Here is a 21,251-nt window from a genome sequence, read left to right as displayed (position 1 = left end):
TTATACTAAGTTTATTAATTTTTTTCCTTTTTCAATAATAAATTAACCTTAGCTTACTGTAACTTTTCTACTTTATAAACTTTTTATTTTTAAAAACTTTTTGATTCTTGTAATAACATTTAGCTTAAAACATAAGCACATTATACAGCTGTATAAAAATATTTTCTTTCTTTCTTTCTTTTTTTTTTTTTTTTGAGACAGAGTCTCACTTTGTTGCCCAGGCTAGAGTACCATGGTGTCAGCCTAGCTCACAACAACCTCAAACTCCTGGGCTCGAGCAGTCCTTCTGCCTCAGCCTCCTAAGTAGCTGGGACTACAGGCATGTGCCACCATGCCCGGCTAATTTTTTCTATATATTTTTGTTAGCCAATTAATTTCTATTTTTAGTAGAGATGGGGTCTCACTCTTGCTCAGGCTGGTTTCAAACTCCTGACCTTGAACAGACCTCCCGCCCTGGCCTCCCAGAGTGCTAGGATTACAGGCGTGAGCCACCACGCCCAGCCATCCTGAATCTTATAATAATGACAAGCACCTGTCCTTTGAGTGAGGTGGGATTATTGCTGATAAGATAAATTTTTTTATCTGTGGGCCATTGGGAATCCCACTAGTGTTCATTTTAATTTACGATATAAACATAGTTTTCCTGGCCAGGTGCGGTGGCTCACCCCTGTAATCCTTGCTCTCTGGGAGGCTGAGGTGGGCGGATTGCTCAAGGTCAGGAGTTCGAAACCAGCCTGAGCAAGAGTGAGACCCCCGTCTCTACTATAAATAGAAAGAAATTAATTGGCCAACTGATATATATAGAAAAAATTAGCCGGGCATGGTGGTGCATGCCTGTAGTCCCAGCTACTCGGGAGGCTGAGACAGCAGGGTTGCTTGAGCCCAGGAGTTTGAGGTTGCCGTGAGCTAGGCTGACGCTACGGCACTCGTTCTAGCCTGGGCAACAAAGCGAGACTCTGTCTCAAAAGAAAAAAATAAATAAACAGTTTTCCTTCGTTACTTTTAGAAGCACCTGGTGTTAAAACAAGGTTTTTTAAAAAAGGAATTGATTCCATACCTATTTTTTTAGGAAAAAAAATAAAAATAAAAAAAAATAAAAAAAAAATAAAAAAAAAAGGAATTGACAGTGAGGGTACTGGTTCTCAAATCTGGCTGTACATTAGAATCACCTGGGGAGCTCTTTGATTTCTCCCCTCTAGCCTCCCCCAACACACCTCACACCAATTAAAGCAGAACCTTTGGGGGTGGGACCCATGCATCCATACTTATTTAAAGCTCCCCTGGTGGTTCTATGCAGCCAAGACTGAGAACCCCTGGTACTGTTCGTGGAGGATTTCAGCCATGCTGGACAAGAACACAAGCTGGGTAAGGAGACTCAGCCTCCTGTTGAATCATGGAACTGTAGGGGAGGAAAAAATTTTCTCTCTACTTTTTCTTTTTCTTTTCTTTCTTTTTTTTTTGAGACAGTCTCACTCTGTTGCCCGGGCTGCAGTGCCATGGGATCAGCCTAGCTCACAGCAACCTCAAACTCCTGGGCTCAAACGATCCTCCTGCCTCAGCCTCCTGAGTAGCTGGGACTACAGGCATGCACCACCATGCCCGGCTAATTTTTTCTATATATTTGTAGTTGTCCAATTTTTTTTTGTCCAATTAATTTCTTTCTATTTTTAGTAGAGATGGGGTCTCGCTCTTGCTCAGGTTGGTCTTGAACTCCTTGATCTCAAACGATCTGCCTGCTTTGGCCTCCCAGAGTGCTAGGATTACAGGCATGAGCCACCACGCATGGCCTCTCTACCTTTTTTGAGTTCTTAGCAGGGACCCCCTATTTACAAAGACAGATTAATGAGAGAAACAAGCTTATTAACACATCTGTCCTGTGTTTATGGAAGATACCCAGAGAAATGAGTAAATCTCCAACAGGTGGCTTATAATTCAGGCTTAACTACCATCTTCAGTTGAAACAAAGAAGGATGTTGGGAGGCTGGTAATGGGAAGGTAACCTGAACACAGTAAACAAGGGTAAGGTTTGGCGTGCAAGCTGGTGACTTCTGCATTGATAAGAGTCCCTAGTGGTTTAGGGTCATTCTTCTCTTCCTGGTACAGAAAGAGACAGGTGGATGTTTCCTTTATACATGTACATTTCCTTTACGAAATGGTAACTTCTACTCTGTTTTCAGAGCTTCTCCTGTGTCGGCTGTTTCTTAGAATAATCAGCTCAAAATAATCCTTTTGCCAAAGAGGCTTATTCTGGGGTGGCATATTCTGATCTCCTGTGTACCCAAAATATTAAGTTATTTACTCAGAGAAATGTTTGTTAAACATTTAAAAAATATTTATCTTTTGTTATCTTTTATTATCCTTTGGATTATCCTTTGTTTTATTCAGAAGAACAGTATGGTGAGCAGTTTAAAAAACAATAACAAGTAATTATGAATGAAGAAAGTACTATTTGAAGTACAACTTTACACATCAAGTACACTTTACACATCTGAATTGAAATTTAGTGACTGTTATCACTACTAGAAACTTTGATCAATCAAACTTTCAACCTAAATTGGCAAGCAGAGAGTGTCTCTAAGAGAAAATATTTGATACAGGATATTGCATTGGGAATATACATGCCATAATAAACTGTATACATATTCAGGGAGGTAAAGGAAGGCAAAGGTTTGTTTATTTATTTATTTATTAAGGCCATGCTGTGTTAAGGGCAAAGGTTTTTAAAGGAAAAATAAGGATTATGTAATTGTTTTAAGATAATTATGCTTGGCCACAAGGACTAATAACAAGGGTGATGCCAGTTCAATCGTGGACAGACAATTGCTGGACAATAGGTCCTTGCAGAAGTATCTTTTGTGATGGCATTTGTGCAAGGTTGTGGTTTTTGCAGAGTCTTTTGTGATGGTTTTTGTTATCAGGCATTAATGCATGAGAAGCCTCCTTCATAGCCATCCCTGGCTCTGTTTGTCAGGATTTTTTAACACAGGTGACTCCATTTGGATTCTCACAACTTTCATAAATGTTACCATGCATCAGAATTCTCTGGAAGGCTTGTTAAAAACAATTGAGTGGCTCCCTCCCCCACCTGAGTCTGACAATTTACATTTCCAACGAGCTTAGCTTGGTTCCCAGTGAACATGCCTCTTGGAAGAGAAATTCTGGTTTCTGTAACCCATAGATGCATTATTCGTAACAGCCGAAAAAATGGAAACAGCCCAAATCAACTGATAGATCACATTTTGTTTACCAATTTATTTATACAATGGAATAATATTTGACAAAAAAATATGTAACAGAAATATAGGCCAGGCACGGTGGCTCATGCCTGTAATCCGAGCACCCTGGGAGGCTGAGGCGGGTGGATCATTTGAGCTCAGGAGTTTGAGACCAGCCTGAGCAAGAGCAAGACCCTGTCTCTACTAAAAATAGAAAGAAATTAGCTGGACAACTAAAAATATATAGAAAAATTAGCTGGATGTGATGGCACATGCCTGTAGTCCCAGCTACTTGGGAGGCTGAGGCAGAAGGATTGTTTGAGCCCAGGAGTTTGAGGTTGCTGTGAGCTAGGCTGACGCCATGGCACTCTAGCCTGGGCAACAGAGTGAGACTCTGTCTCTCAAAAAAGAAAATACAGTACTGGTACATGCTACAACATAGATGAGCTTTGAAAACATGCTAAGTGAAAGAAGCTTGTCACAAAGGACCACATATTGTATGATTCCACATATGTGAAATTTGAGAATAGGCAAATTTATGGAAATAGAAAGTAGCTTAGTGGTTAGCAGGGGCTAGAGAAGATAAGAAATTGGTTGTGATGGGTAAGAGGCAATCCCAATACTGGGTATCTACCCAGAGGAAAGTAAGTCATTTTATCAAAGACACCTGTACTCGAATGTTTAGTGCAGCACAATTCACAGTCACAAAGATATGGATAAATTTAAGTGCCCATTCACTTCATGATGGTTAAAGAAAATGTGGTATATATACATTATGGAGTACTACTCAGCCATGAAAAAGAATAAAATGTCTTTTGCAGCAACTTGGATGGAACTGGAGACCATTCTAAGTGAAGTATCTCAGGAATGGAAAACTACGACATGTTCTCACTTATAACTGGGAGCTAAACCATGGATATACATGGGCACAAAGATGTAAAGAAGGGGGGAGGGTGGGAAGGGGATGAGGGGTTAAACACTTACCTATGGGGTACAGTGAACACTGTTCTGGTGACTGCACACTAAAAGCCCTGACTTAAGCACTGTACAGTGTATCCATGTAAGAAAAACATTTGTATCCCCTTAATGTTTTGAAATCAAACACCAGTTCTTTAGAGAAAATATTTATTATTATGAACAGCTGACCTGTTATACTCAGGTATTTATCAGAATTCATAACTTGAATTTTCACATATGAATCAGTCACTAACTGCATTGGAATGTAACCTGGAAATCCAAAGAGAAATGATGCTTTAAGCATTTTCCACTTGTGGTATGACATATTTCCATGTTTTGTCAGGTATCTTAGTTTAGAAATAAACCTCATTTTCCTTGTCTGCTTAAGCTGCCTGAGTGGGAGCTAAAGATGGGACTTCTCACGGAAGAGTTGTGGACTGGAAGTGTTTCTCCCTAGGTGTCCTGTTGTCAGGACGCTGAGGAGGAGGAGGCTCATCCACTAGCTTTGGAATGTTACTGAGTCATATGGATTTGAAGAGGCCTGTACTGGGGTAAAGGAAGTGAGGTTTCCTCCCATTTGATTTTTGTTTCATTCAGAATCATCAACTCAGGGAGTGCAGATGGTACTGTTATTTCTAACTGTCAGTGGGTTCTGCGTTTGTGAATTTAACCAACCATGGATTGGAGACATTTGAAAGCCAGTGGCTGGTGCCTGTAATCGCAGCTACTCAGAAGGCTGAGGTGGGAGGATTGCTTGAGGCCAGGAGCTCAAGACTAGCCTAAGCAACATAATGAGACCCTGTCTTTGAAAAAAAAAAAATTGCATCTGTACTGAACATGTACAGACTTTTCCTTTATCATTCCCTAAACAATATGTACCTAGCATTTACATTGTATTAGGTATTATATTAGTATTAGGTATTATAAGTAATCTAGAGATGATTTAAAGTACAGTCATGTGCCATATAATGATGTTTCAGTTGACAGACTGCGTATACAACAGTGGTCCCAAGAGATTATAACACTGTATTTTTACTGGACCTTTTCTATGTTTAGATATGTTTAGATATACAAATACTTGCCATATGTTACGAGTGCTGTTACAGTAATCTGCTGTGCAGGTTTGTAGCCTAGGAGCAACAGGCTATGCTGTGTAGCCTAGGAGCATAGTAGGCCATACCATCTAGATTTGTGTTACACTCTGTGATGTTTACACAATGATGAAACCACCTAATGACGTGTTTCTCAGAATCGATACTTGGTCACTAAGCGACGCATGACTGTATACAGGAGGCTATATGCAAATACGCCACCATTTTATATCAGGGACTTAAGCATCTGTGGATTTGGGTACCCTTGGGAGGTCCTGGAACCAATCCCCTATGGGACAACTGTATTATCACAGGCAGATCTTTATTTAATGATCTAATATGTTTCTTGTATATTTTTCTATCCCGTGCAGCTTACAGCTAAGAAGGGCATGGCTGAGAAATGCAATCTGTGTTCCATTTAGGCTGGTGCTTTATTTTAGTTGTGTATGAGTGTCTGGAATGGAAAAAAGGTAATGAGGGTTCTGGGACAACTTATTCCTCCTGAGTCAGATTCTCATGATGACTTCAGACTGTTTCTTTTGAAATATTGTAACATCTTGGGCCGAACACAGTGGCTCACGCCTGTATCCTAGCACTCTGGAGGCCGAGGTGGGCTGATCGCTTAAGGTCAGGAGTTCAAAACCAGCCTGAGCAAGAGTGAGAACCCTGTTACTACTAAAAATAGAAAGAATTTACTTGGCCAATTAAAAATATATAGAAAAAATTAGCCAGGCATAGTGGTGCATGCCTGTAGTCCTAGCTACTTGGGAGGCTGAGGCAGGAGGATCACTTGAGCCCAGGAGTTTGAGGTTGCTGTGAGCTGACGCCATGGCACTCTAGTCCAGGCAACAGAGTGAGACTCTGTCTCAAAAAACAAACAAAACAAAACAACTTACTGTAACGTTTTAACCAGATCATCCCTCAAATTCATGTTCAAAGGCATATATCAAAGCATATCCTAAAACCAAATATAAATGAAATTTAGATTGGCTGCCAGTTTAAGTGATTCATGTCACTGCTCCCCTTGTCATCACAGATAATTCTTGCACACCTGTCAAAGCGACTAGGAGGTCTAACTCCTAACTCCAGAAATAAATGACACATTTTTGAAATTTCCCAGGGAGGAGATTACTATGTATCTGGAAATCTCTACAAGAACATTCCTCACTACAAAGGTCAGGGTGTGGAGAAAGGTGAAACCCTGTGCCCTGTTCACCAGCCTGCCCCCAGTACCACCCCGAGGCCTTATTGGAGCTCTCCTGTGGGACCACATTATAGTGTGGCCTTCAGAGGAGGCAGGTGGTCGAATTTCTTTTGTGACCTGACTTTCTGAGAGTTAGGTTTACTTACAGTGGGAACCCAAAAGGCATCATAAAGCCTGTGAAACAAAAGCCGCAGGAGTCTGGAGAGTCCGATGCTGTGAATCTAACTTCTACCACAGACAGCTGCAGCAACGCCGGCATTCCCGGCCTCCCCCCCAATAAGGGCAAAGCTACCCCCTCCCCTATGTCTGCAGGTATTACTCCCCCACAAAAAAACTCTCTATAAAACCCAAGGCTTTTCCCTCCCTTGGGGTGGACACTTTTTTGGCCTCCACCCATCTGCCCCCAGATGCACAAAATGAACAGCATTTTGCTACCTGAGGCTTCGGGTGTGTCTGTTGGCTCCAGACCTAACACTGAGATCCTTTGTTTTATGGGACTGTGGAGTCCTCTGTGTGACATAGGACCAGACTTGCTATTTCTTTGGTGTTTCAACAATTGAAGTTCTTATAAATGTCTAGGATGACTTCAATATTTTTATTAACCTGTTCACTCTGGTAATGAGAAGTATGCCCCGTGGCAGGCACTGGTTGTGTATTTGAGGGTAGCCAGTTAATGAACACTCAGACCAACTTCATAGAGCAGACAAGAATAAGTCTTTCAAGAGTAGGGGAGGAAAAAGATCATTTTCCCTCCATCCTTCTAAGTATTAGGCTGGGATCCCTATAACAAAAGGCAGATTAACAAAAGAAAAATAAGTTTAATATGTATATTTCATGTATACATGGTAGATACCTAGGGAAAAATAAGGGGGAAAGAGGTGGTCTAGAACTCCAGTTTGTGTAGCATCTTCAATTAAAAACAAAGAAGGGTGTGGGGGAGGCCAGATATTGTTGCCACCCAACCAGGTTCATTTGCCCGCTGCCCAAGAAGCCAATACGCTGAGTCAGGAGGTTTCAGGCAGAGAAAGAGTCTTTATTTCACATAGCGCTAAGTGAGGACAGGAGAAATTTCTCAAAACTGCCTCCCCAAGAATTTGGGAGACAAGAGTTTTTTAAGGGTAGTTTGGCAGGCAAGGGATTAGGCAATTAGGTTTGTTAATTGGGACAAAATTATGGGAGTGTATAAATCTTCCTCTTGTGGTATTTCAGTCCCTGGGGTCACAATTCCAGTTGAGTCACTTTCTTGGTATGGGCCGCTGGTCTGGGTGGGCCAACCAATCCACTGGAAATGCAGGGCCTGGAAGATATCTTAAAAACTCCCTTTAGGTTTCAGAAAGATGATGTTATCTATGGAGAAAGTTAAGAGTCTTTATGGACACCAGCTATGGGGAGAAGTTAAGAATCTTTATAACCACCAGCTGCGGCCTCAGAGTGGCAATTATAGGGAAGCAAATGGGGAGATGGTGACTAATTAGTATTATTTTTAGCTAGGTCTTTACCATAGTTCTCACCTTGTATCCCGTTATGGAAGGGTGGTTTCAGTTTGGGGAGATGACCAGGAAAAGTTTGGTAAAGAAGACTAAGGTTTGTTACTTAGATTTAAGTAGGTGCCTTCTACATTGATTAAAGTTTCTTGTGATTTAGTTTTTTCCTCCCATCTGGTACAGAGAGGAAGACACACTTGCAGATGGAGATTTCCTTTATAAATATACATTTCCCATACAAAAGGGTAACTTCTCTGTCTTCAGAGCTTCTCCTGTACCTGTAGTTTCTCAAAAACCAGCTCAAAATAATTCTTATGCTATTGAGGCATATTTTGGGGTGGCATAATCTGGTCTCTTACACAAGCAAAAGGCATGTATCTTCATTTGCTCCCTGAGTAATTAATTGGTGCCAGAGAGCCAAACACCAAAACTGCCATTAGTTTGGATGTTATGGATGAGGTTTCTGGAGTTGCTTGTGATGCCAACATGGTACTGGGGATTTTCTCTCTCTCCCCACCTCTCTCTCTATATCTCTCCCTCCCTCCTTCCTCCTCCCTGCCCCCTTGTCCTAAGCCTGTCATCCAGAAGAACCCCTGAATCTAGTCTTACAATACTATCAGGTACCAAACCACACCAAGCAATTCTAGCCAAGAAGCATTTGTGGCAATAGGAAGAGAAGTGGATAGAGGTCTCATCTGTATTTGTTTTCTCTCTCCTATCTCCTGCATCCTTACTAGGCAAAAGTAGAAGAAAAGATCCAAGAGGTCTTCAGTTCTTACAAGTTCAACCACCTTGTACCAAGGTAAGCTGTGGTTAGGAATTTGGGGGATCTGGGAGGGCACCACCTCCTGTGGGACACTTTCTTCCTTTCGCCTTGCCTTGTATGTGTCTAACTATGGGGGACGGGGGAAATCTGCTGCGAGACTGGTGTTTCTTGACCCTGTGGCTACCTGGATGTGCTTATGACTCCGACTCCTCCCTCTAGTAGAACGCTGTTTGGAGGAGACGCTCCACTCGAACTGAGCCGCCAGGTGTTACTGGGGATGCCCCTCGAGGCCTAAACTCTGAGGTCTGAAGATGGACAGAGGAATTCCAGGGTTTTGTGTAGTTATGACCTGCCGCTCTGGTGTTCGGATGAGAACTCTCAAGTTTTTCATACTGCACTTTGAACAGACAGAGTCCAGGGTGATGGCAACGGTTGGATTCCTTTAATGTAAATCATTATTTGACGAGAAAAACATGAGAAGTTTGAACTTCTCCCAATTACCAATCGTTAATCATTGTGCAGCAGATCCCAAGGATGAAATTTCAAATGAGAAATATAATGCCTTTTGTTTTCCTTGGAGCTTAGGAAGTTAAAGTCTTCTAAGCCCTGTGAGGTCAGAAATTCCAAAAAGGAAACTATAAAAAGAAATGTGATCATTTGAGCCTTTCTCTCTCTTTTTTTTTTTTCCAGTATTTTATAATGTATCACACTAGAATTTTATAAGATTGTTTGATTCTTTTATTAGTATTTCTCTTCCAGGCACAATTTGTTTCTCTGAAGCCATCCTGTGTTATATTTCCAGCCATCAGAATTGATCAATCAGTAGTCCAGAACTGTGTGTGGTCACCATTCTACCTTAATGATAGAAAGCTTTTCTTTGACAACCTCTGAACAAAGTGTGGTTAAGCCACTGGCTGATTCACTGTGATTGGGAAGCTGCAGGGTCTACAGACCAGCCTCACCTCCTTATGTCTCCTGACTGCTGAGACCTTCTAACACACCGGATCCTGGCAAGCCAGGCTCTGGGTACTTCTGCTTATTGGAACATTACAAATGCTTCCAGCCTTGTTACCTTTGTGTCTTTTTTGCCACCATTTCCTTAAAAAATAATTCTGATTAGCTAAGACGAAAAACAGTTGGAAAAGGCAAGTACTTAGAGGGAAAGACAGATGGGAGGGTTAACTTCACCTTCCTTCCCTGGGGAAGGAAAGCAGGAAGATATTAGCTAGAGGAGTCCTCCCCCAAATCTCTGCATTCACCCAAAGGTCAGGCCTCAATAAAATGAACTATTCCTCTTGTCATGAGCCACAGCTGGAGATTAGCAAATGATGCCATTTATTTAAACAGCTTAGGAGAATGAGCTCTTATATACAAAGCATCCATGGCAATTCCACTGCCCCTATGCACTAGCAGGTGCCAGCAGAGCTTCGCCAGAGGTGGGGGACTTGGAGAGGGGTGTGACTGCTCTAGGAGGGGCTTTGTTATGAGCAGTTGCCCCCCCAGATGACTCACCTGATTGGTCTCTGAGTCACAGTCTACTGCCTGGGCTCTGTGGACACACATCTGTGTTCTCCATACAAGGGACCTTTGATTATTTGACATCCCTTTTCCTCCTACCATCAAGATAGGGCCCTGGGACTCTTTTATTCTTACTGTGATAAGGGGGAGAATGGGAGGTTATAGTCTGTCTGGGAGGAGGAAGCTTTTTGGGGAGTGGTATTAGAGACCACAGAGGAGTGAAATCCCCTGATTCAGAGGTCTTAGGTCAGATGTGGGTGGAAAACAAAAATGTTCCTCTTGGGCTTGGTTCCTTGTGGAATTAGGATGTATCAGGGCTCTCTGTTATTTCAGAAATCTGACAGTTTCCTATTTTATCATGGGTTGTCTATGAATATGAGTGTTTTTTTTTTTTTGTTTTTTTTTTTTTTGAGACAGAGTCTCGCTTTGTTGTCCAGGCTAGAGTGAGTGCCGTGGCGTCAGCCTAGCTCACAGCAACCTCAAACTCCTGGGCTCGAGTGATCCTCCTGCCTCAGCCTCCCGGGTAGCTGGGACTACAGGCATGCACCACCATGCCCAGCTAATTTTTTATATATATATATCAGTTGGCCAATTAATTTCATTTATAGTAGAGACGGGGTCTCGCTCTTGCTCAGGCTGGTTTTGAACTCCTGACCTTGAGCAATCCACCCGCCTCGGCCTCCCAAGAGCTAGGATTACAGGCATGAGCCACAGCGCCCGGCCTGAATATGAGTGTTTTAAAGAGTGCTAATAATATTAGAGATATTACACGTTTTGGCTGAATGACTAAGTACCTAAATCAAACATATCAATATAAGGCTGAAGCCAAACATCATAGAATGAACTTTTAGGATATGAGAATAAATCTGAAAACTTATCAGAATTTTAAATTACTATCACAGTTTCAAAATTTAACATTTTAGTAGCCAAAATTTAAAAGTCTGACAGCATAACGCAGGAATAAACCTTCAGTGTTAGCTAAAGTCCATATTTGGATATTAGCAGTCAATCTAGATGGCTTGTGTCTCCGAGGTTATGGTGCTGATCAGACGAGACAGAACACACATCCCAGGACCACTGACCACACACAGGCCCAGGGATGCCTGCGGTGATGCTGAAGTAGGCATTTGCCTATTCAGCCTTCCAGAGGCAAAGCTGAATAGCAGATTTGGCTGAAATTCAAGGCTGGAGCTGAATGTCAGTATATTCTGCAACTAATCCCCATCCCAAGAATGATTTTCCTCTCTCTAAGGCTGTGACTCTACTTAGATATGGGGTCATCAGTCCCAAGGAGCTCTTTGACCATGCTTTTAATGGTTTTGTTTATGAACGTCCTGCTTTCCCACAAAAATTAGTTTTTCCTTGCCTGTGGGTAGTCATTTTCACTGTTCCACACACTTAATGGATTCGCCCTTTTCCATGGCTTTAATAAGATTCCTGCAATGCATAAAGTACACATGCACCACTCTCACATATAATTTTAAAATTGTTTTCTCTTGGGCAAAAGGGGCCTGGTGTTCCTCAGAAGTGAGAAATATTAATAATGTCCCTGTGCTAACAGAGCCCTGGAGGTTAAGTGTTGACAGTGGCCTGGAAGCCTGACCACTCTGAGTCAAAGCTCTCAAAGCAGGTCTCACACAGGTGCCTGCTTAGTATCCGTGTTTCCTGCCATTTCTAGGTGTGACGCTATTTTAGAATTTCCCAAATCCAGAGCACTGAGAAGATACAGTCCTTACGTTCTTTTCAAGGTCTTACAAATAAGTTGACCTTTCCTCAAGTGGCTTATTACTCATGTGCCAGATGCTCGCTGTTTGGCTAGAGAGGCCCTTGGCTTTAGTGGGTTTAGAAAGTTCCCAGGAACCAACAATGGACTGAATCCCCTGCCCTCTCATCTGTCACACCAAAGGCGTGATGCCTGGGGATGGTCCAGGTTTGTGGGGAGGGAGGGTGTTTGCTGTCATTCTACTCTGCTGTATTCACATGAAGTCATTCATTTTCTCAGCAACAGTGTCCGGAGGGGACCAGAGACTCTGTTGGACTCTGGGAAATGGGAGCGAGCAAAGCTGGCCCCTGTCCTGCCCTGCTGGGCTCTCAGTCTCATGGGAGAGGTGGACAGTAAACAAGACACACAGACACACAGTTATCAGTGGGATGGACTGAGAGAGAATCACAGGGAGGGTCTAATTTTGATGGGAAGCCAGGGAAGGTCTCTCAGAGAAAGTGACATTTATGCTGAGACATGTAGGATGAGTAGGGTGGGCTGAGTTAGGAGATCTGGGTGGGCTCCAGGCAGAGGGAACAGCATGTGCTGAAGTCCTGAGACTGAAAAGAGCAGAGCGCAAAGAAGGCATTGTGGCTGGACATGAGTGAGGGCGCAGATGAGGCTGGAGAGAAGTGGGTGGAGGCACTCCGTGAAGGGCCTTCAAGCCCAGTGAGCTGTGCTCAAGGAATACGACTTGTGTGGCCACCCAGTGCATGCATGTTTGAGAGTTCTTTCTCAGGCAGTGGAAACCTAACTTCTGATAGCCACAGATTTAGCTGGTTTTTGATTGCTTTTGCACGGCCCAATCTCCAGTCCCCCATGCACAGTTGCATGGACATCCTCTTAATCCACTTGAGTTCTGACACCCTGCATGACACCCCTGTACCCCTCAACTCCTGCACAAAGCCCATGTTGTTTGACTCCATGTAACTGAATGGTTTGGGGGCTGACTTGTTCAGGGAAAAAAGGGGAGGAGCTCTAGCTTTTGTTTTTGAGAAAGGGTCTTGCTCTGTCATACAGACTGGAGTACAGTGCTGTGATTGTAGCTCACTACAGCCTGAAACTCCTGGGCTCAAGCAATCCTCCTGCCTCAGCCTCCAGAGCAGCTGGGACTATAGGTGCCTACCACCACACCCAGCTAATTTTTAAAAAATTATTTTTGGTAGAGACAGATTGCCCAGATTGGTCTTGAACTCTTGGGCTCAAGTGATTCTCCTGCTTTGGTCTCCCAGATTGCCAGGATTATGGGCATGAACTACTAAGCCAGGCCTAGCCTTTCTTTTTTTTTTTTTTTTTTTTTTTTTTTTGAGACAGAGTCTCGCTTTGTTTCCCAGGCTAGAGTGAGTGCCGTGGCGTCAGCCTAGCTCACAGCAACCTCAAACTCCTGGCTCAAGCAATCCTCCTGCCTCAGCCTCCCAAGTAGCTGGGACTACAGGCATTCGCCACCATGCCCGGCTAATTTTTTGTATATATTAGTTGGCCAATTAATTTCTTTGTATTTATAGTAGAGACGGGGTCTCGCTCTTGCTCAGGCTGGTTTCGAACTCCTGACCTCGAGCAATCCGCCCGCCTCGGCCTCCCAGAGAGCTAGGATTACAGGCGTGAGCCACCGCGCCCGGCCTAGCCTTTCTTTTTTAACTTTCTATGTGGGAAAAAAAATTCAGATAGAGGTGAATTGGGAGTGAAGGACTGGTAAGGGTATTGGTCAGCTTGGGCTGCCCTAACAAAGTACCATGGACAGGGTGGCTTCAACAGCAGTTTATTTTCTTGCAGTTCTGGAGGCTGGAAGTCTAAGGTCAAAGTGTCTGCAGGTTTGGTTTCTCCTGAGGCTCCTAACTGACTTCAGCAAAATTTAATTTCCACTAGGCTTCCCTAACTAACTGCTTTATCCTTCTATTCACGTCATGTGGATTTTCAAACACATTCAGCACTGTGGCCAATCCACAACCCTCCCGTGATCTTGATTCCTAGTTCCTGAGAAAATTGAGGCCGACCCACCTGAGCTTTCTGTTTCCTCTTCCCACTTTGAAGTCCTACATTTGGCCAGCTTCATACTCGTGCCCATCATTTCTGGCTCCAAGAGTGGAGAATCCTTCCTTATTGCAGACTCACCCCTCCTGCCGTACCCTCATCCCAACCCCCTCCCTCTTCTCTGGGGACCTTCCCTGATGGATTTATCTGGGCTCTTGCATTTTCAGCATCTGATTTCTCTCTGCTCACTCCCTTGCACTATTGCTCCAGCAATAGTGAGTGAACTAAACTAACTTGAACGTGCCATGGTGTCCTCTTCATTTTGCTTGGCTAACTCGTGTCCTTCTGGCCTTAGGCTCAGTGCTGTTCCACCTTGGGAAGAGTTTTCTGACCCTCCCTGCCTTCCGGTGGCTGCCAGGACCCACCGCACCTCCCTGAGCACAGTGTTTATCAGACAGGCTCCACTTGCCATCTGTGGGCCTGGTCCCCCGCTGGACCTTCGCTGCGGGGGCAGAGCAGCATCCATCCCAGCACCAGACACTCCGCCCACCCCGGGTGGGCGCCCTGAGTCCTGACTGGGCTGGACCTTCCTGAGAGAGAAACTGAGTCTGGCCCCCTCTTCTTTATGGCTTTTCCTCACCACTGCCCTTAACGCTCTTGAAGGTCACCAGCCACTCTGTGGTTTTGTCTTTTCCCTCAGTCTTGCTGTAGCATCTGCCACTATTAAATGTCATCCCTTACTGCCTGTGACAGGACCCTACCTCTGGCCTTGCCCTGTGCATGTAAACTCTCATTTCTCTCCTTCACTAGCTCCGCATCCTCCATGCCCTGAAAGATGGGTATTCTCTCAGTTCTGTGCTCAGACCTTCTCTCCGCTCTCTTACCTTCTCTCGTGGCTTCAACAGTCACTTGCAGGCAGGTAAATAAACGGTTCCTCTCCTGAGCCCCATGTGTTTCCAGCAGCCCAGTTGACACCTTACCTGAATATAATTCCAGTGCTCTAAAATCCACATGTCCAGAAGTCAGCTGATCACGGGCCTCACACTAGCTCAGGCCGGAGTACCTGCCACCAGGCCAGCTCCCCACAGCTTCCTACCCAGCCTCTCCTTCCCATCTCTGCCCCCTGCCGTGCTTTCAGTCAGTTCACTTTGTAAACATGGATGGAGTACCGCTGTCAGAGGTTTTCTCCAAAGCACTGTTCTAGTCATTTTTTTTTTTCCTCAGCTCAGAAAGCTTGAGGGCTTCCTTTTCTCCACTAAATTGAGTAGAAATTCCTCAGCTTGCATCCCAGACTCCTGTGAAAAGGGTCTCAGCTGCTTTTTCTACCATTCCTCTTTCATTCCTAAATTTAGGCCAAGTTATCCCACCTGTGACTCCTCTTGTGCACTTTGTACCTACAACATAAGGCAGTAGCTGTTAGCTACCTGCAGCTATGTAAAATTTAATTTCAAACTTCTCCGTCTACCAGGGCCCTTCATCTCAAATTCTACCTCTTCCACATGAACTTTCCTGTCTGCTCCTTTCTTTATGAGATGCTTCCCTCCCTCTTGAGCCTCATTAATTTTTATATGTTTGTTTATTTTTAGAGAGAGGGTCTCACTATGTTGTCCATGCTGGTCTCAAACTCCTGGGCGTGAGTGATCTTCCTGCCTTTACCTCCCAAGTAGCTGGAACTATAGGTGCAAGCCACTACAATCAGCTAAAGTATTCTATCTTTCCTTTATGAATTTCCTTGTATTGTAACTGTTTATGTACTTACCTCACTTTTGAATTGGAAGATTTTTTTGAGGTAAAGACTACATTGGGATCTTATTCTGAGCATAGTACAGTGGGAGTTTGATAAACAATTGTTGAATTGACTACCTAGAAAAGGGAATGGTTCTCTTGTTTCAGTAATCAGCAAGCACAGTGAATGTCTTGACATTCTGTTCTTGTTTCCTTCCTTCCATATTCACACAGGCCCCCGCGAGCCCAGGCAAGAAGTGCAGCCTCCGTCCTTTGCCCTGCCTGTGCAGGTGGCCATGGGCGGCACATTCCATCTTAAAGCCAGTATTGTTGACATCGGTGCCAAGGACAGTGACCGGCCAGGGCTCTGGGTCACACGTGGGAGGTAGAATTTCGGGGAGGGAAGAACAGAGGGATGACCAGGGACAGGCAGCGTACAGACTAGAGACCTTGGGGACGTGACCCCAGAAGGAATGACTGAAACAGCAGCAACTAACGGAGCCAGGGAAGTGGCGAGGCTTAGGTTTAACAGGATGGGGAGACACCAGATATCTGTTCTTAGACCCTGGAGGAGCTTTCTGGGTGGGCTGTCACTGCCTGGCTTCGTGTGCTCATTGTAGCTTTTCAGTTATCCCAAAGTCACCTCTTTCAGCAGACTCTCACTCAAAACGCCTGCTGGCATGGTCTGCAGACACTTAGAGATGTTCAGACGCAGGCCTCTTCTCTCTGGTGTGGCTGCCCTTGCAGCCGAAGAAGTTGCTGGTTGTCCATTCAGTGACTGGGGGACGCCCTGAAACCGAGGGTGCACATATGTGTGCACGTGTGTGTGCGCGTGCGTGTGGTGGCAGCACAGGCTATTCGAATGGGCTCACAAGCTGTTTGTCTTTCCAGGCTTATTTTACAGAGGGAGAAGCACTTCCATTATCTGAAAAGGGGCCTTCGACAACTGACAGACGCCTATGAGGTAAACGCGCCGCCCAGGAACTCTTTATGACAAGTTATCAACCATGTGTTCCTCCTTTTTTTCTTTTTTCTTTTCTTTTCTTTTTTTATTTTTTGAGACAGAGTCTCGCTTTGTTGCCCAGGCTAGAGTGAGTGCTGTGGTGTCAGCCTAGCTCACAGCAACCTCAAACTCCTGGGCTCAAGCGATCCTCCTGCCTCAGCCTCCCGAGTAGCTGGGACTACAGGCATGTGCCACCATGCCCGGCTGATTTTTTCTATATATATTAGTTGTCCAGTTAATTTCTTTCTATTTATAGAAGAGATAGGGTCTCGCTCTTGCTCAGGCTGGTTTCGAACTCCTGACCTTGAGCGATCCTCCAGCCTTGGCCTCGCAGGGTGCTAGGGTTACAGGTGTGAGCCACCACATCCAGCCCTCCTTTTTTTCTATATGGAGTAAAAGGCTGTGGGGCCTGACCTGGTGCCAGTTCATGCCACGTACCATGTGGCTCTGGCGGGAAGCAGGGTGCTGTCACAGAGCTGGGACTCCCACCTCTGAAAGGAGCAGAACCAGGTCTCCTCCAGGGTTAGTGGGGCACCCTAGATCGGGTGGGGCTTTCTTCTGCCATTACAGCACAGCTGAGGGGTTCCATGCTTGCTTCTGGAGCCCTTGACAGCTGGCTAAAATCAGTTGCCTACTCATCCCTAACCCTTTGCCCTCTAAACTGATCTGATTTCTGTACTAGCCAGAGGACCAATGTGTGAATCCCAGAGAGTACTACTCGCAGTTTGACACTGTAGGCCCAGACTCAGAGCGGATTTTAAGTCACATTCCCAGCGCCTGAGGGCTCGCAGAGGAGCCACAGGGCTGGAGGAGGTGGAGGTGTGCTGGGGTGGGGTTGAGTGGCAGCAAAAAGGGAACGTGCACTGGGGTCCTCCAGTCTTCCTGCCCCGCTTTACGCAGAGCACCTCTACTTTTCATCTGCTTTTTTTTTTTTTTTTTTTTTTTTTTGAGACAGAGTCTCGCTTTGTTGTCCAGGCTAGAGTGAGTGCCGTGGCGTCAGCCTAGCTCACAGCAACCTCACACTCCTGGGCTTGAGTGATCCTTCTGCCTCAGCCTCCCGAGTAGCTGGGACTACAGGCATGCGCCACCATGCCCGGCTAATTTTTTATATATATATCAGTTGGCCAATTAATTTCTTTCTATTTATAGTAGAGACGGGGTCTCGCTCTTGCTCAGGCTGGTTTTGAACTCCTGACCTTGAGCAATCCGCCCGCCTCGGCCTCCCAAGAGCTAGGATTACAGGCGTGAGCCACAGTGCCCGGCCTTCATCTGCTTTTTATTTAGAGTTCTGCATTTGATTTGTGGCAGAGATCTGCCACCTCAAATGCCAGTGAGGCCTGAGCTGGCAGCACAAAGAAGTGAAGTGGGCTGGGTGGAAACTGAGGCAAACTGGAAGCCTCACACCTTTATCCTGTTTCCACCTGTCGCTGCCATGTGGGAGTGCAGGCCCAGGGTTGCCAGATCTTTTTTTTCCCTAATGAAGCCGGAAATTCATATTTTGATGTGACTCTCCTAATAGCTAAACGTCGCAACCAATTGCAGTTAAACAAAAACATCCACAGGCTAGATATTGCCTGGGAGCCATCGGTTTTCAGTCCTCGACTCTAGTCCTCAATGGTTAGGGTCCAGTCTGCCCTGACACAGTTAATTCCATAACAGCTAACAATGTATTGAACAGTGTGCTAAAGCTTACCCTGCATTCTCTCCCTTCATCCTCATAACTACACCGTAAGGTAGGTTGGCCTTTATTTTTTACAGATAAGCAAACAGGCATTGCAAGATTAAGTAATTTGCTCAAAGGCATGTAGCTAACAAGAGGAAGAGTAGGGATTAAATTGGGGCCACAGTAGTGTCTTCAGTTGCCCACCCGTCTGCCCCCTCCGGGCACTGGGTTAGCTGCAGTTGGGGACATCACATTTTTGAAGAGGGCAGCTTGGCTGATGGCAAGAGCACTGGAATGAGAGTCTAAAAACCTGAATTTTTTTTGGTCTCAGTTCTGATATTTACTACTTTTGTAACCTGGAAAAAGTTAATCTCTCTGGATCCATTTATATACCTTTAGTCTGAAAAAGTGGAGCAGTACTACTCCCTGCCCTGTCTAGTCTTGAAGGCACAATAACCACTTATGGCTTGAAATAGGATCGAGATCTGTTCACATGTCACCTTTGGAAGCCTCCGCCTCCCCAGCTCCCCCAGGTAGGATTAGCCAGTCTCTTCGTGTGCTCCCTCAAGACTCTGTTTCTGCCCATTACAGCATTATCCAGGTACATGTACTCATGTGTCATGTTCTGCCTTGTTCCAGAAAGACATGAGGTGACTTGTACTTGTGTGTCTGTCTGGTGCCCTTGTCCTCAACAGATAACCACACACATTCTGTAGCCAGGCATCTCAAGAATAGGAACCAGATTTTATTCATTATTTTGCCCCTAGTGTCTAATACAGTGGTTGGCATTAGTAGATACCAGATATTTGTTGAATCAATGAATGAATTAATCCAGGAAATCCTTTTCTTAGATAATATATCTCCCTGGGTCTCTAGGAGCCCTTAACTTCTCGGCACGTAAGAAGTCTTCTGCTCAGCCTGCCTTAGATGCCTGCCAGGGAAGCACCCATTGGGTTCAAGGTCAACTTTTTAAATCCCATTGTCTTTTCCCACAGATGGTCATTTAGCCCTTAGCTGAGGCCACAAAGCAAAGCATCCTTGTGTTCAAGCAAGGGTGCCCTCCTCCCCCTTGCCGGGCTGCCGGGAGGAAGACAGATGTGGCCTTGTCAGCAGTGTCTTGGAATGGTTCTGAGTAAGGGGTGTGTTTTCTCCCGTCCCTCTTGCAGTGTCTGGACGCCAGCCGCCCCTGGCTCTGCTACTGGATCCTGCACAGCTTGGAGCTGCTGGATGAGCCCATCCCCCAGATAGTGGCCACAGAGTGAGTCTGGCTTCGGGGAATCTGGTGTTCTCTGAAATTGCATTTTGAGTTTTGGGTTCTTTCTGTTTTATTTGTTTGGAATGGAAAAAACCAGAGTGCTACAAAGAAACCCTTGCCTTTCTCATGACCTCCGGAAGCTTCCTGAAACTCCTCCGCTTTCGAAGCCTAATGTAAGCTGGTGGGTAGAACAAGACTTTGAACTCCCAAGAGAAGGATTCTGGTTTCTTCTGTGGCCTTTTCTTTTGGCTCTTGGCTCTGGTCTTTGAGAAAATTCTTCATCATCAACTCTGAGAGACGTGATTTCGCCAGAAAGTACAGTGTGCATTTGAATAGATTCTGTGGGGAAGCGTGTGCCAACTCAGTGAACAAAAATGCCTCTGCCTGCCTCGAACACCTCCATAGAAGTGCCTCCTCCCTGGTGCCTGGAGGACAGTACAGGCTCTTGAGGGGACTGGTACGCTACTGTCCTGGTATACAAGTGCCATGACTCACAGTTTTCTGAAACCTCTGAGTTAGGGTTCGAGATCTCAGCAACTGAGATTCTTCCCAAGCTGCTTGTGTAGATGAGATTCTCAGAGGCTCATCACACTTGGTGTCTTAAAGAAGGAAAAACTGGTCATTACTCCAGTCTTAGGGATACCTGGGTTAGGAAAGAGCAGCCAGGGATTGGATCCAGGAGATGCTCCTGGAGCGAGCGTGTCCCCTGGTGCCATCTGGAGTTCATTGGCCTCCCCTGCTGCTCCCCAGGGCAGCGAGGGTCCGGGACGGGGTCTCCAGAGCCAGGTTCCTTTTCCTGCAGCCAAGGAGGCAGCTGTGCCAGGACGCGCAGAGGCTAGCCCGAGCCCCGCTCTGCGCATGGTGCCCCTGCCTCGGTCACACTGTCAGGTCAGGAGAACAGAACTGCACATTGTCTCATTCATTCTGTCTTAACAATGACCCCTCATTCTTGCCTTCCTGGGCAGGGTGTCTTGTGATGAATGCGGATGGGGAAGATAAGAAAGAACTAGGCCATTAACCCTTGCTATCCGTAGGTTGCTCTCTGAGGGGGCGGAGCCTGCGCGGGTCTGTCATCGGGATGCGGCTGCAAGCCTGCCCCGTCCAGCACCGGAGGTAGAGTTGGACAGAGTTTCTGCAGTCACAGGAATTTCATTGTCAAAATAAAGGCCCATGTGTTTTTGAAATACCAGCCGGGGGCCGGGGGTGGTTTGGGAAGTTTCCCCCCACACCTACGCAGCCAGGATGTGTGCTAGGAGAATGGGAAAGGCGAAGAAATGGGAGGTGTCTGAGCGTGAGTGCAGAGGGCGCTGTAGGAGGACACGCCCTGGGAGGCAGGAAGGGAGAATGACAAGGGGGTCCTGAGGTGGAAGAACTCGGGTCAGAGTTGACTCGACTCGTGAGTTCTTTTCTCGCTTCTGTGATTGGCGTTTTAGAGTGAAGGCTTTTCTGAGGAAATAAGCGTCAGCTGCTTTTGTGGCAAAAATCACACAGGAAGACAGGAATCCTTTCTTTAAAGGGATGTTCACAGTGAACAGTTGGAAACAACCTAAATACCAACAGTAGAGGCTGCTTTAAAATTTATTTTAAAGTTTAAGTAAATTATGGTGCAATACATATAATGAAATACTGTGTAACCA

At 45.4% G+C, this 21,251-nt stretch overlaps 1 protein-coding gene across 1 annotated transcript in view; it reads left to right on the top strand.

The window, feature by feature from the left end:
- Nucleotides 1–21,251, top strand: part of FNTB (farnesyltransferase, CAAX box, subunit beta) — a 61,314-nt gene that overhangs the window by 7,718 nt on the left and 32,345 nt on the right. The window contains exons 2-4 of the mRNA XM_012777725.2: nucleotides 8,689–8,753; nucleotides 16,585–16,657; nucleotides 19,526–19,617. Coding sequence (XP_012633179.1) covers nucleotides 8,689–8,753; nucleotides 16,585–16,657; nucleotides 19,526–19,617 — 230 coding nt within the window. The remainder of the gene's footprint in view (nucleotides 1–8,688; nucleotides 8,754–16,584; nucleotides 16,658–19,525; nucleotides 19,618–21,251) is intronic.

This window comes from Microcebus murinus, chromosome 6, assembly GCF_040939455.1.
Source record: "Microcebus murinus isolate Inina chromosome 6, M.murinus_Inina_mat1.0, whole genome shotgun sequence".
NCBI classification, from domain to species: Eukaryota; Metazoa; Chordata; class Mammalia; order Primates; family Cheirogaleidae; genus Microcebus; species Microcebus murinus.
Note: the sequence above shows the minus strand (reverse complement) of the source record. Positions and strands in the feature narration are given on the sequence as shown.